Source organism: Lipotes vexillifer, unplaced genomic scaffold (genome assembly GCF_000442215.2).
Source record: "Lipotes vexillifer unplaced genomic scaffold, Lipotes_vexillifer_v1.1 scaffold250, whole genome shotgun sequence".
Classification (NCBI taxonomy): Eukaryota; Metazoa; Chordata; class Mammalia; order Artiodactyla; family Lipotidae; genus Lipotes; species Lipotes vexillifer.
The window spans coordinates 1840870-1853636 of record NW_006785198.1 but is presented as its reverse complement, the minus strand read 5'-3'; the positions used below and the strand labels follow the sequence as shown (position 1 = coordinate 1853636).

Genomic DNA, 12767 nt, shown 5'->3' with positions numbered 1-12767 from the left:
CCTCTCCTCACATGACTCATTTTTTCAGCTGTAGTGGACACACACAGTTGGCTGTGCCTTCATTCTGAAAATGTCTTCTCTACACTTGGAGGCTCCACAATCAACTTGTTTGCCTTTCCACTTACATGCTGTGTCACCTCATTCTCTCTTGCTGTCTTTCCTCCTCCAGTTTCTAAATATTAGAACATACTTAGTGAACCATCCTCCTTCCTCTTCTTTTCTCTATATTTACACTTTTTCTCAGTAGTCTCACCCTTTACCATGGTTTCAGATACAATTTATATTCTGGTGACTTTTGATATCCAGCCTCAGCATCCAACAGCACACACAGTATCTCCACTTAGAAATCTAAGAGACCACCTTGCCTTTAACATGTCTGAGAGAGAACTACAGCTGTCATCCAGTCCTACTGTTCTCCCCAATCTTTTCCGTCTTTGTTGTTTTCCCACTGTATGTGGACTTGATGCCAATCTGTCTCTCTCACTTCTCATCCTGGAAATTATGTCCACTCTGCCTTCAATATGTATTCTGAGTTTGGAACCCCCATAATGTCTCTTCAACACTACAGCCAGTGGTATCTTGTTAAAAGTGAAGACAGATCTGAGTAAAAGCCAAACCACAAATAAGGCTCTATAATTCTTTTTGTGTTCTGGCCGCTCTTGTCTCTGAAGTGCACGCCTGCTTCTCTCCACTTAGCACCTGTTACATCGGGCAACCAGCTGTTTCTCAGACAAACCTCAGGCCTTTGCACTTACTCTTTTCTCTGCTGGGGATACTTTTAGTGATCTCCCTTCAGATATATTTACAACTCCCTCCCTTACCTCTTTCAATTCTCTGGTCAGATCACTTTCTCAGGGACAGTTCCTCCCACTGCACCCAAGAAAAGAGCCCTCTGTGTCCCAGCTGGCCACAGTTCCCTTCCCCAGCTGCTGCCTTCTTCCTGACACTTATCTATACAAGAAATTGTATTTTTAAAATTTTTCATTTAGGTCTTCCCTGGTGGCGCAGTGGTTGAGAGTCCGCCTGCCGATGCAGGGGACACCGGTTCTTGCCCTGGTCTGGGAGGATGCCACATGCCGTGGAGCGGCTGGGCCCGTGAGCCATGGCCACTGGGCCTGCGTGTCCGGAGCCTGTGCTCCGCAACGGAAGAGGCCACAACAGCACAAGAGTGAGAGGCCCGCATAACGCAAAAAAAAAAAAAAAAAATTTCCATTTATTCTTTTTTTTTTCTCTCACACTGGAATGTTTTTTATTTTATTATAAAAGTAATACATGTACATTGCAAGATTTTGGAAAATATTTAAACTTGGAATGATTTAAAATTTTGAGAATTATTATAAGCAGTTTTCTTTTACTAACAATAACTAGTTTTCCCATGCTAAAATAGGAATTATAACTCAATATGTTACAAAAATGGAAAAGTTAATAGAGCCTTTATGTAGTTCCCTTGAAGAAGGATGTTTCATTTGTTCTCTACGTCTGCATCTCTATTTCTGCTTTGCAAATAAGGTCATCTATACCATTTTCCTAGATTCCACATATATGCGTTAATATATGATATTTGCTTTTCTTTTTCTGACTTACTTCACTCTGTATGACACTCTCTAGGTCCATCCACGTTTCTACAAATATATGGATATGTATGAATATGAAGGGGGAAAGGGGTGGGGTAGGAAGAATTGGGAGATTGGGCTTGACACATATACACTATTGATACTATGTATAAAATCGACAACTGAGGGGAACATACTGTATAGCACAGGGAACTCTACTTAATGAACTGTGGTGTCCTAAATGGGAGGGAAATCCAAAAGGGAGGGGATATGTGTATATGTATGGCTGATTCATTTTGCTGTGCAGTAGAAGCTAACACAACATTGTAAAGCAGCTAGACTCCAATAAAAATTAATTAAAAAAGTAAAAGTGACAAGAGTTACCTATAAAAAACAGATGTTTCAATCATAGTATAACTTTATTGATTAAAAAATCAGGTATGTCTGGGGAATTTCTAGGAATCTTCTCAACATTTAAAATTAAGGATAAGTGAAATATACACTAAAAAGGTAAATAATCCTTGTACATCTCAATTTCAAATACGTAATTTTATTCAATACCATATAATGTGTGTAGCATCTGACAATGCATACAACCAAAGAAGTATGATATATGTAGTTTATGTTTCATCAAGTGTTTTATAACTGTTTTATTTAGGGCCCCAAAGGAGATCCAGGTTTTTCCCCAGGTCATGCTGTTTCTGGAGAAAAGGTAATTATTTGTCCATGAAATAAAATCATGGTGATATATTTCAAATGCTTTTAAAAATCATTTTTATCTTTTTTAAATGTAGATTTTACTTGATTTCAGACAGAATATATAGATAACTATTGGATTTTAATGAAGGAAGAAATACTTGAAGAATCAAGTAAACAGTATTATCAGCCCAACTTTTCTCTTTAAATCATACCATTAATTTTTTTTGAGTGTCTACTTTGTCATGCCCTTGTGCTACCTGTGAACTAGGAACAGATGGGGCAAAAAATTAGAACAAGATACTTTTGGTCCTAACCTCAAAAATGTTGCTGTTAGTATGAATGCCATTGTAAATTCTAATGCCATTTTACACCTTTATTTCTAGAATAGTTCTACATACTTATCTTGTTTAAGTCCCACAGTAACAGTGAGGGAGGCGGTCATCATTATCTTTTTTCCAGTTGAGAAAACAAGATCCATAGAATTTAAGTGGATAGCAAGTAGATGAATTAATGATGTATCTAAGTTTTCTGACTTTCAGTACAGTATGCTTTTTATTTTATCATAATGCGCTCAAATACACATACGCATTTAGATAAAAAGAAACTAATGTTTCAAAGTAAAGATAGCAGTGAAAATCTTTATTAAGAGAAAGATATTGTTTTCCAGTGAGGATGAATACAAGTCAAGTATTTAGGTATATATCTGGGAAGCTTTATTTAGACATGCACTTGATGAATGTGATACAGTTATAGGATGTTTTTGTTTATGTAGTGTACATTCACAAACTTTAAAATCCCTGAATAATTTTTGTGGTTACTGGGTTGAAATCTTATCCTTTAATTGGCTTACAGAAACTCTTGTAAACATAAGAGAAATTACATCACATTAATGGATATTATACTAGCAATTAAATCCTCAAATTTAATCTAGAACTGTAAGAATTTCATTGCTGTGTTGGAACTGAGTTCACTGAATCTAAATAATTTAGAAAAGGAATGGAAGTTTATTATTAGAAACAGTATTTTCATTGGTCCCTTAATTATTACAAGGAAAAAAATTCTGCAATCTGAGAAACAAAATGCCATCTTTAAAAATCTCTAAATATAAAACATTTGATTTCTTAAAATTTAGAAATTAGACATCCACTCTCTTTTGGTGACTGCTTTAAATAAACTCCCCAAATTACGCATTCAGATTTTATCAGATGCTTATTTTTATCTTCTCTTGTGGCTTCTCTGTACAAAATATAGGGTGGTTCAGTATGTGTACAGTATCTGTATAAAATACAGGGTGATTCAGCCTGCGAGTTGTGACTTGGAAGTATGTCAGTGGGTTTTTTTTTTTTAACTTTTTGAGTTACTCGTATACTAAATGTGGTCAATACTATATAGGAGAAATGGTAAGATATAGGATTTAATAGAATGTTTTCATTGAGCTTTAAGTGAAATCCAACTTTCAAAATGAGATATTTTTAAAATGGTAACATTTAAAAACAATTGCTCAGAAATTATATTTACATAGTTAGGTTCAATTTTACTGAAGAGGCAGGATATTTATACATATACAATATATAAATACAAATAAATAAAATACAAACATTAAATTGGTGTGAGTATTGGGGGATTGGGAAACAGTTGAATTTTATTTTTAAACATTTAGCTACTTTTACAATAAATATATAATCAATGATGAAACAATAAAAGCAATGCAGATTCTAGTCCTTCTGCATGTAATATCCAGTAAGTAACATCTCTCATAGAGCACACCTAAGTGTTTATTGTGGGGCCTCAATGGCAAACGAAGATAACTTTTAAATAGTGGTAATTTTTCCTTTCCCACAAGACGAGTGTGATATTATTATTCTCACTTTTCAGATGGAGAAACTTTGAAGGGAAATCAAGTGATCTACCCTTGATTAGAGCTAGTAGGAGACGAGCCCCCAGTCTCCTGTTTCCTAGTGCAGTTTTCTTTTCCTTCTATCAGAGAAATAAGTGTAAAAGAGTATATATATGTATAAACCCATCATCCTATAACAAATGGAAGCCATCCTAATAAAACACTGAGCAAAAAAACTTTAAAATATTAAACATACGGAAAAGCACTTTATAGTCAATCAGAAACATCCTTTTCCCTTCCGATTGTTTAATTTGATGACATATTAAAGTAGATAATACACTGAAAATTAAATAGTGCCTAAACAGTCATTAACGAGTTTACTTAGGGTTATTAACTAAGTACTCTTTTTTTCTTTCAAAGAACATACTTATTTTCATGCACAATAACTTTGTCACAGCAGGAAGAGGGAAAGGAGCAGAGGTGAAGAACAAGTGTACCACGAGTAAACTGGTTTAAGATTATACCCCCATTCCACTTTGACATGTTTCATCCTTGTCAGTTCACGCAGCCTCCTCTATGTCGTTGTCCATTCTACCCACCACAGACACTCCTTCCCCCCACTGGTATAATTTCTCCTTCTTACCCTGTTCGCAGGCCTTCATCACATTTGGGGGAAGGGGTTGGGGTGTGGGGACAGAAGGCCCTAATTTGCGAAGTTGGGTCTGTGAAATCAAACACACGGTCCTCCCAATAAATTTTCACTGCAGCCCCAGAAACGGAAGTGCCCCTTTCCCTGGTGCATGACGAGAGCCCAGTCCTGCCTCCCACCCCCCAGCCATGCCATGAGGTTCCACGTGGGAGTCCCATCGGGCTGCAGGTCCTCACCTAGAAGGGCAGGCCTGAGCTGTCCACAGCTGCCTCACAAAGCACTGGTAGAATATTTAAGTAGATTCCTTTACATTTTTAAAGCACGGTAAACTTTGGGAAAGATGAGAATTTGGGAAGTAAGGACATTCCTAGAGAAAAGGACATCAGAGAAAAAGAAGCAGGGCCTTAGAGGTGGGGAAATACTGTCCAGGTAATCAGCACTAGAAGAGATAAGGGCCGGGAGCCTCAGAAAAGGTCTCGAACAGTCCTAGAAACGAGGTGGACCTTGAGCCAGATAGAGGAGATCAGAAATGAGTGCAGTAAGATCTGGCCGTCCAAGATGAAATCCTGCAGCAAGGAAATCATAATTTGCAATTCTCTTTCATATTAAACCTCTGTTTGTGTTTTGTTCTTAGGGTGATCAAGGTCTTTCTGGATTAATGGGGCCCCCTGGTATGCAAGGTGTTAAGGTAAGATGTCGTTTTACTTTGATGTATTTGGGTGCCATGTGGATCTGGGTGCTCTTCAGCTCCTAAGATCTCATTCTGAAGCTGAGCCCAAAGTCAATGTTTTAAATTCCTTTCCTCAGCAATAGGAATTAGGGTGCTGTCCTACTCCAGGAAAGTGGTGCCCACCAAAGACAGGGTCTTAAGAAAAATAAAAGAAAACCCTTCAGATAATGATGGGGACAAAATTCACATGTAGGAGAAAGTCACTGATAGAAGTTTGGAGTTCTCTTTTTTTATTAGGGCAATAACTCCTAAAACTTTGAAGTCACATTGTAACTTTTATATATCCAAAGTGAGGTACATTTGGATGTAGGTAAAATACCTGGCTTTTTTTTTTTAAAGAGTTTCTGATTTTTTTAGGAAATAATAAGCTCTGCCATGATATATACGTGAATGTGAGGCCTGAAGCGTAAGTAGAGTAGAAGTGAGGGTTGGGGATAGGTAGTAAAAAAAAATAGTAGTCATATGCATATGAGTTGGCCTTTTCTCGGGTAAAAAGGAATAGTAACACAGCTGCTACAATTATTTCATAAAATATGCTGTGCAGTTTCCTGAATTAACACAAGTGTAAATTCTTCTCAATATATTCAGCTTGTCTTTTTCTCAAACGCTGAGTTGTTGATTTTCTACAGGGGATGAAGAAGATACAAAATTTCTATCTAAGGTATTAAAGGCCCCAAAATATCGGAGGGCAGTATTTGACTTGATATGGGTGCCTAAATACACTTAATAATGAGCTATGTTGGTGTCATAGTGTGTCATATTCTTTTCCTCTTGGGAGATTTAGATTGGAGATGGTTTTCTGGCTCTGGTTAATTTGTTCAAATTCCATCTGCCATTTTCTAGGTCCTGTCGACCTTGGGCAGGTTGCTTAACCTAAGCTTTAGTTCCTTCATGTGTAAAATGTGAAGATAATACTACCCACTTCACAGGGAGCTGTTGGCAACATGGAATGGGATAATCCATGCAATAGAGTGTCAGAAAAATAGCAAGCTGTTAATAACTGTTAACCATCAGCTATTTATCTGGTTTTGGAAAGGATCCTGACCTTGTCTGCTTCCCTTCATAATCCCTTCTACAGGGCACAATTGTAAATTGATTTAAAAGGTTTTGATCTCATGGAGTATTTTTCCTCCCATGACCATACCACACCATTATTCTTATGGCGTTTAGACTAGTCTTCATCCTAGATAGTACTTAGAATCTGACAACTCCTTTGAGGTTGTTGGTTGCTTCCATGAAACTGCAGAGTGATCGTTTCTACCAGAATTAGTCTTGACATACAGTCATGAATCTGTCTGATTAATGCTACTTAGTATACCTCTGATGGCTAAGTGTACCTCTGAGGAAACTGTACTGATGAATAGCATCAAGCAAAGAAAATCTCATAATATGAAAATTACCTTAATAAATTGTATTTGATATTAAATATACAGCTATTGCATCCTGAAGAATGCCACTGTGTATGAGAGAAAAACAAACTAATCATTACTTTCCAAGGTTAATAATGCCCATGGTTCATGAAATTAGCGTTCCAGAAAGGGAAAAATTATTGATAAAAAAAGCTTGAGTCGTGATTGTGTAGAGGAGTATATAAAGAAATACTATAGAGAAAATTTTAAAAGACTGATTTTAACTACTAGAGCAGATTATCATTTTTAACTTTGAAGTTTTACTTACTTAAAGAGGAAGATATTATCTTCCAAGGACTTATGCACACATTATATGAGCCTTGGCCCATCGGTATTTTAAAATATTGAGAATATATTATTTTGGGTCTGTATAAGTCTAGTAAAGTGAAATAGCATTAAGTTAAACAAACTGGGTCATGGATGCATATCTTTCACAGACTTCTTTTCTCTTACACAGTTTTTTAAACTTAAAATCTGGCTTGTGTTGTTAATGAGTAGAAACAGACACTGTAGAAGTCAGGGATCTTGCTATGTTATCAATTAGCAACTATAGCTGAATTTTCTCTAGAGAAGGTTTAGTCGAAAGTGTTTAGAAACCAAATTACTTTCTGATAAATGAAGCATCACGTTTCACTATGCTTTGATAGTAGTTCAAAACAGTGCTGAAATATTTGAGATAATTTTGTAGTTTTTCTGAGAATGCTTTCCCTCTTTTCAGAGTGTGTCTAATAATGGAAACTGTATATAGATTTTTTAAAAACAAGTATTGCAGGAAACAGACATAGGGGCTCAATCTAAACCTAAACTAATTCTCCACATAGCAGGCTTGGAACAAGTTTCCATCACACTATCTACGTGCATGTCTTACTTCAATATGAATGTGCAGTAGAAATACTCTCACAATGAGCTTGGTAGACTCTTTCTGTTCCTGTGGTTTGTATGAAAGGCAGAAGGACCAGACTGATTATTTATGGAATTTACTAATTTTGGTTCATTTTTTGAACCACCTAGGTCATTCTCAGAGTTACTTCCTGCAAACAGGATCCATTCTAGGAGTACCTAGAATAAAAGTTCATATTAGTTATGACCTAGGGACTCCTATTCCTTCATCCTTTCAGTTCTACCCCTAAAATGCTACATGAATTCTTAAGGTCAAGACAAGATCTTAAGGTATTCATTCTGTAAGTGATAAATCTAAGATAAGCCCAGAGAGGTTAAGAGAATTGCTCAGGGTCACTCAGAGTTACAGCAGGATCAAGAGATAATACTTGCTGATACTGAATCCACTGTGCTTTAAACAGTCTGTGCTTATTATAAAAGATGAATAAGGTACTTGGGATTTGATTAATATGAAGTTTATTACATATTTTATCAAACTATTTTTGAATTATTATTATAACTATTATGGTAAATATTAACAGCTTCTTTCTTATGTGTAATATTATAGTCTATCTGCCGAACCCTGTATCTTTTTATCTTAAAAACAACCCATTGAGACAGATAGTATGTTCAGTGTGTCATAAATAAGTTAATTGAGGTATAAAATGGTTAAGTCATTTACCCAAGGCCACATGACTATTAATTGACAGAGTTAGGGCTCAAATCCAGGCATCTTTGACATGACTGTGCTCTTAATAACTTCAAATACTGTTTCCCCATATATTAGTTCATTATGCCAATATTTGTTATGTGTGAGTTTGATTACTTCTGACTACCTCAAGCATGAATGCAAGAGGAAGTAAAATTTTGTTTTTTCCTGAAAGCCAAGGGAACAAATATAGTTTTGGATGACAGGTAATAATGACATCATTATTCCTTTTCTCTGGAAGTATCTGGAAATATTACAATTCTTTAGTCTTTGAAGTGGCTGCAAGAAAGTTGTGTGTAGAAATACTGACAACTCATAGAAACTGTTGAGATAAATAAACAGAAGATTAATATAAAATGTTCTGAAAACTAGAAGTAATATTGAGATAGAAATAACAAAGCAAGTAAATCAGCAGCAATATTTTTATTCACTCTTCAGTAGATTTTTTGGTTCACTTCTGCCTTTTTCTCTTTTATCTCTCACCCCTTGACTTTTTTTTTTAAAGATTAATAAATTTACTATATTAAAAATAAGGCTTTTTTTTTTTTCCACAACAAGGTACAGCACAAATAGTGAAAATACAAGCCACAGACTGGGAAAAAATATTTGTAACACATGTAACTAACAAAGAACTAGCATCCAGAACATGTAAAGAATGCACAGAAATCAATAGCCCAATAGAAAAATGGGCAGTTCACAAAACAGCAAATCCATTGGTCACTTAATATGTGAAAAGATATTTAAGGGCTTCCCTGGTGGTGCAGTGGTTGAGAGTCCGCCTGCCGATGCAGGGGACACTGGTTCGTGACCCGGATACACTATTATTTTAGGTATTACTAAGAAAGGAAAAATGTTGCCAATTTAAATTATAACATGTCATTGATTTTAAGAAGCATTCTGATTTCAGAGATGTTAAAATGTGAAAAAAAAAAAAAAAAAAAAAAAAAAGATATTTAACCTTACAAGGAATAAGGGAAATGAAATTAAAACAGTGAGGTATCATTTCACAATTGTCAAATATCTAAAGTTTGAAAATACCTACTTTTGGCCAGATGAGATACAACAGGAATTCTCATTTACTGCTGATGGAACTGGAACAACCACTTTGGAGCATGATTTGGCATGTCGAGGAAAGGTGAAGATGCACACTGCCTAACACTTAGTAATTCTGCTCATATGTATATATTTTAGAGAAACTCTCTAACACACGTACACAAGAAGAAATTTTAAAATGTTACTTGCAGCATTGTTTATGAAAACAAAACAGTAGAAACCCCAATATATTTAAATTTTAAAAGGATATATTTTGATAGATTCATAAAATGTAACACTATGCAGCAGCTAAAATGAACAAACTAAATCTACCTATTTATGGCAACATGTATAAATCTCAAAAATATAACACTGACAAAAGAAATAGCCTCAAAGCATTTGTATAGTATAATATATATAAAGTGCAGAAACATGCAAAAATACATTATCAAAACAACTTATAGAAATGTATGCTTTACTGAACAGTGAAACATTGTATTTATATAAAAGTATAAAATCATGCATATTAAAAAATGCTTTTCTCTGGAGGGACAGATAAGAATGAAATCGGGGGTTTCATAAGGAAAGGCCCTTGAATTTTTTCTTTTAAAAAAATCTGAAATCAGTATTCACACCTTGACTTTTTTTAAAAAAAAAAACAGTATTACCACTTTAACAAGCTGTGTGTTTTCCCAGATTAACTGGTTACATTGGCTCAACTTAGCCACCTTAATATAACTCTTATTTACCTAGGAACTGAAGTATGTTTTCACTTCCCACTAAATGTCTAAATTTGTGCCAAAAATCAGATAAGTTAGATCCAGAGTGCATGCTGTGTTGGTTGGAACACAAGAGTCATAATTCTGAGCTTGGACTCCAGATGCATTTTTAAATTGGTTTTTAAATATAGCCGATCAGTTGCTACATTACTATTGGAAGTCTGCTTTTTAAAATTGTAAGAACATTAACAGCAATTTCAATTGAAGAAATTTTTCTGGAATTGAGAGGATAAGCCAGATGAGAGCAGTTAAGCACATCTTAGCATGAAGGTATAACTCAGAACAATTGTGAAATATGAGGCACACATTTTAAAACATTATTATGAATAACGTATGGCAATATTTTTCTGAATGTCAAAAAATTCAACTACTATACTTTTAGTAATAATTATAAATCAGTGTGAATTCTTATTCTAGTTTGATGGAATTATTTCAGTTAAAAAAATCTTTCCATTACATAGGAAGTACACAGTTAACATCTTTATAAAGTTGGAAGGGAAAGAAGAGCTGAAAAAATCAAGTGGAATGCATTATGATTTATCAGTCACTCAAAATCTATACAGCTTTTCATAATCTATTTAAAGCAAGGACAGTACTAAGGAAGTACAGCAATACTGAATGTTGATGAGAACAACAATAAAAATAAAATCTGTGCCCGGAGAAAGAAATAAGAGGAATTCTTATGTTCCATAGTTAACGCTATAGATCATCTTCTCACCTGTGCAATATTCCTGTAAAAATCTGCAGAGCTACGTTTTCCTTTGCTTGGTTTGCAGTTCAGGCATAGTACTGAAAGTCTAACATAAAAGCTGCTGCTCAGGGGCTGTACTGTCTCCACTGTGACCATCTACTCTGCACTCTGCCATTTCTACTAATGGAAGGGGAAGCTAAGAACAAGACAATACATACTGAACTCCCTCACAGGCAAGCCCGTGGCTACCAAAGTGGTGTACTCTGTGGGACTTGGAAAACGTTTCTTCATCCAAAGATATTTTCCTCTTGTGATTGACATCCTAACATTAACGATAAATTCATTTGGCTGAAAGTATTTCAGTTCCCAGAAGGTTTTAAAAAAAAAATGTCTGTGCCCTTAGAAAAAGCTGTTATCGGTCATTTAGCACCATTTTGAGAATTAGTTTGTCATACTGTTTTTCTCCACAAGAACTAGTTGAGAAGGAATATAACTAGAGTTGATGGGGCCAAGGTAAAAACTGAGTACTAATTAATGTAGGTTACTGGGTCAGTATTGTGAGGAGTGTGGGACAGAGGTGGGTAGGAGTCTGTTGTGTGCATGAGGGAAGTATATTCCAAGAAGAAGGGGGGGTGGGTAGAATAGAGAGGTCTGTGTGGTATTCATTCTCTAATTTAATTCTCTTCAATCTCTCCAGTTACCTGAGATCATTCTTCTATTTAATTTTTTGAAAACAGTTAAACTCCCTATTCTTAAAACTTCAGGAACTTTATTGCCTTACCTCAAGTAGTACTTACATGGTCATGGTTGTTGATTTTTTTTTAATCTCATTCTGAATTCTTGCTTAAGCCTTCTTTTTCAATCAGCTATGGGCGTCTTGCCACTGTTTCTCTAGTTTGCCATAGGTTTCCCTGGTTATTTTGACCAAAACATGGCTACAAACCTTTGTTTGTATTCCTCAAGGCATTGCTGACGTATGAATCCTGTAGTGTTTGACAGATTTTATTAGATACTTGGAATCACCTGATCTGTAAAGGAATGCTATTATTACATTACAGAAAAGGACAACTTAATACTGGCTTTCAGATAACAGTGTAGTAGCAGTGGGCTAAAGGGAAATATATGAGTGACTTAGGAGTCCTTAAGTGCAAGGTCTATATTTTTTCACTGTGGTATTTCAGCCCAGTGAATGGTACATAGCAAGCACATATTATTAGTGAATGAACATTGCTGCTGGTAAGTTTAATTGACTGTGCCCTTTCACCCGGTGCTAGTGGTTATTTTCCTCCTCAAGGGCTGCTTCTCAAGTCAGTGACCCTACTCACCTGTCTTATTTTGCCTCGGTCCTCTGGCTCCAAACACCCTTTGTCCCTTTTAGGTAGGGTGAGTAGAGCTAGTTAATCTGCTACTGATGTCTCAGTGATGTTGCCTTTCACATGATCATGTATAAGGTTAGCCCACCTTTGCCTCAGCTTCCTGAGACTAGACAGAAGCAAAAGATACAAGGAAGTTGCTTCAACTAAAAGAGCAGTTTTGAGATAAAATTTGTCACTAACTCTGGAATGCTACAGTTGTTTTAATCACATCCTTTTGTCCTACAGTTCATTCAGGAAACCAGTATTGGTAAACAAGGTATAGTTCCTGCCTTCAAGTAGCCTACTGTCTAAAAAAGGAAATAGATACTAAAGTAAAGCACAAGTATATTATGCTATAACTAGTGCAATGATTAAGATATGAAAATTTTTATAGCAACAACTGAGGGATCCCTAAACTTCTTGGCACTGGAGGTGGGGGAGTTTT

General features: G+C 35.6%; 1 protein-coding gene across 1 annotated transcript in view; it reads left to right on the top strand.

Annotated features, from left to right (window-relative positions):
• The window catches only part of COL24A1 (collagen type XXIV alpha 1 chain), a 382692-nt gene that overhangs the window by 34800 nt on the left and 335125 nt on the right, over window positions 1-12767 (top strand). Inside the window, exons 6-7 of the mRNA XM_007457245.1 lie at window positions 2212-2265; window positions 5373-5426. Coding sequence (XP_007457307.1) covers window positions 2212-2265; window positions 5373-5426 — 108 coding nt within the window. The remainder of the gene's footprint in view (window positions 1-2211; window positions 2266-5372; window positions 5427-12767) is intronic.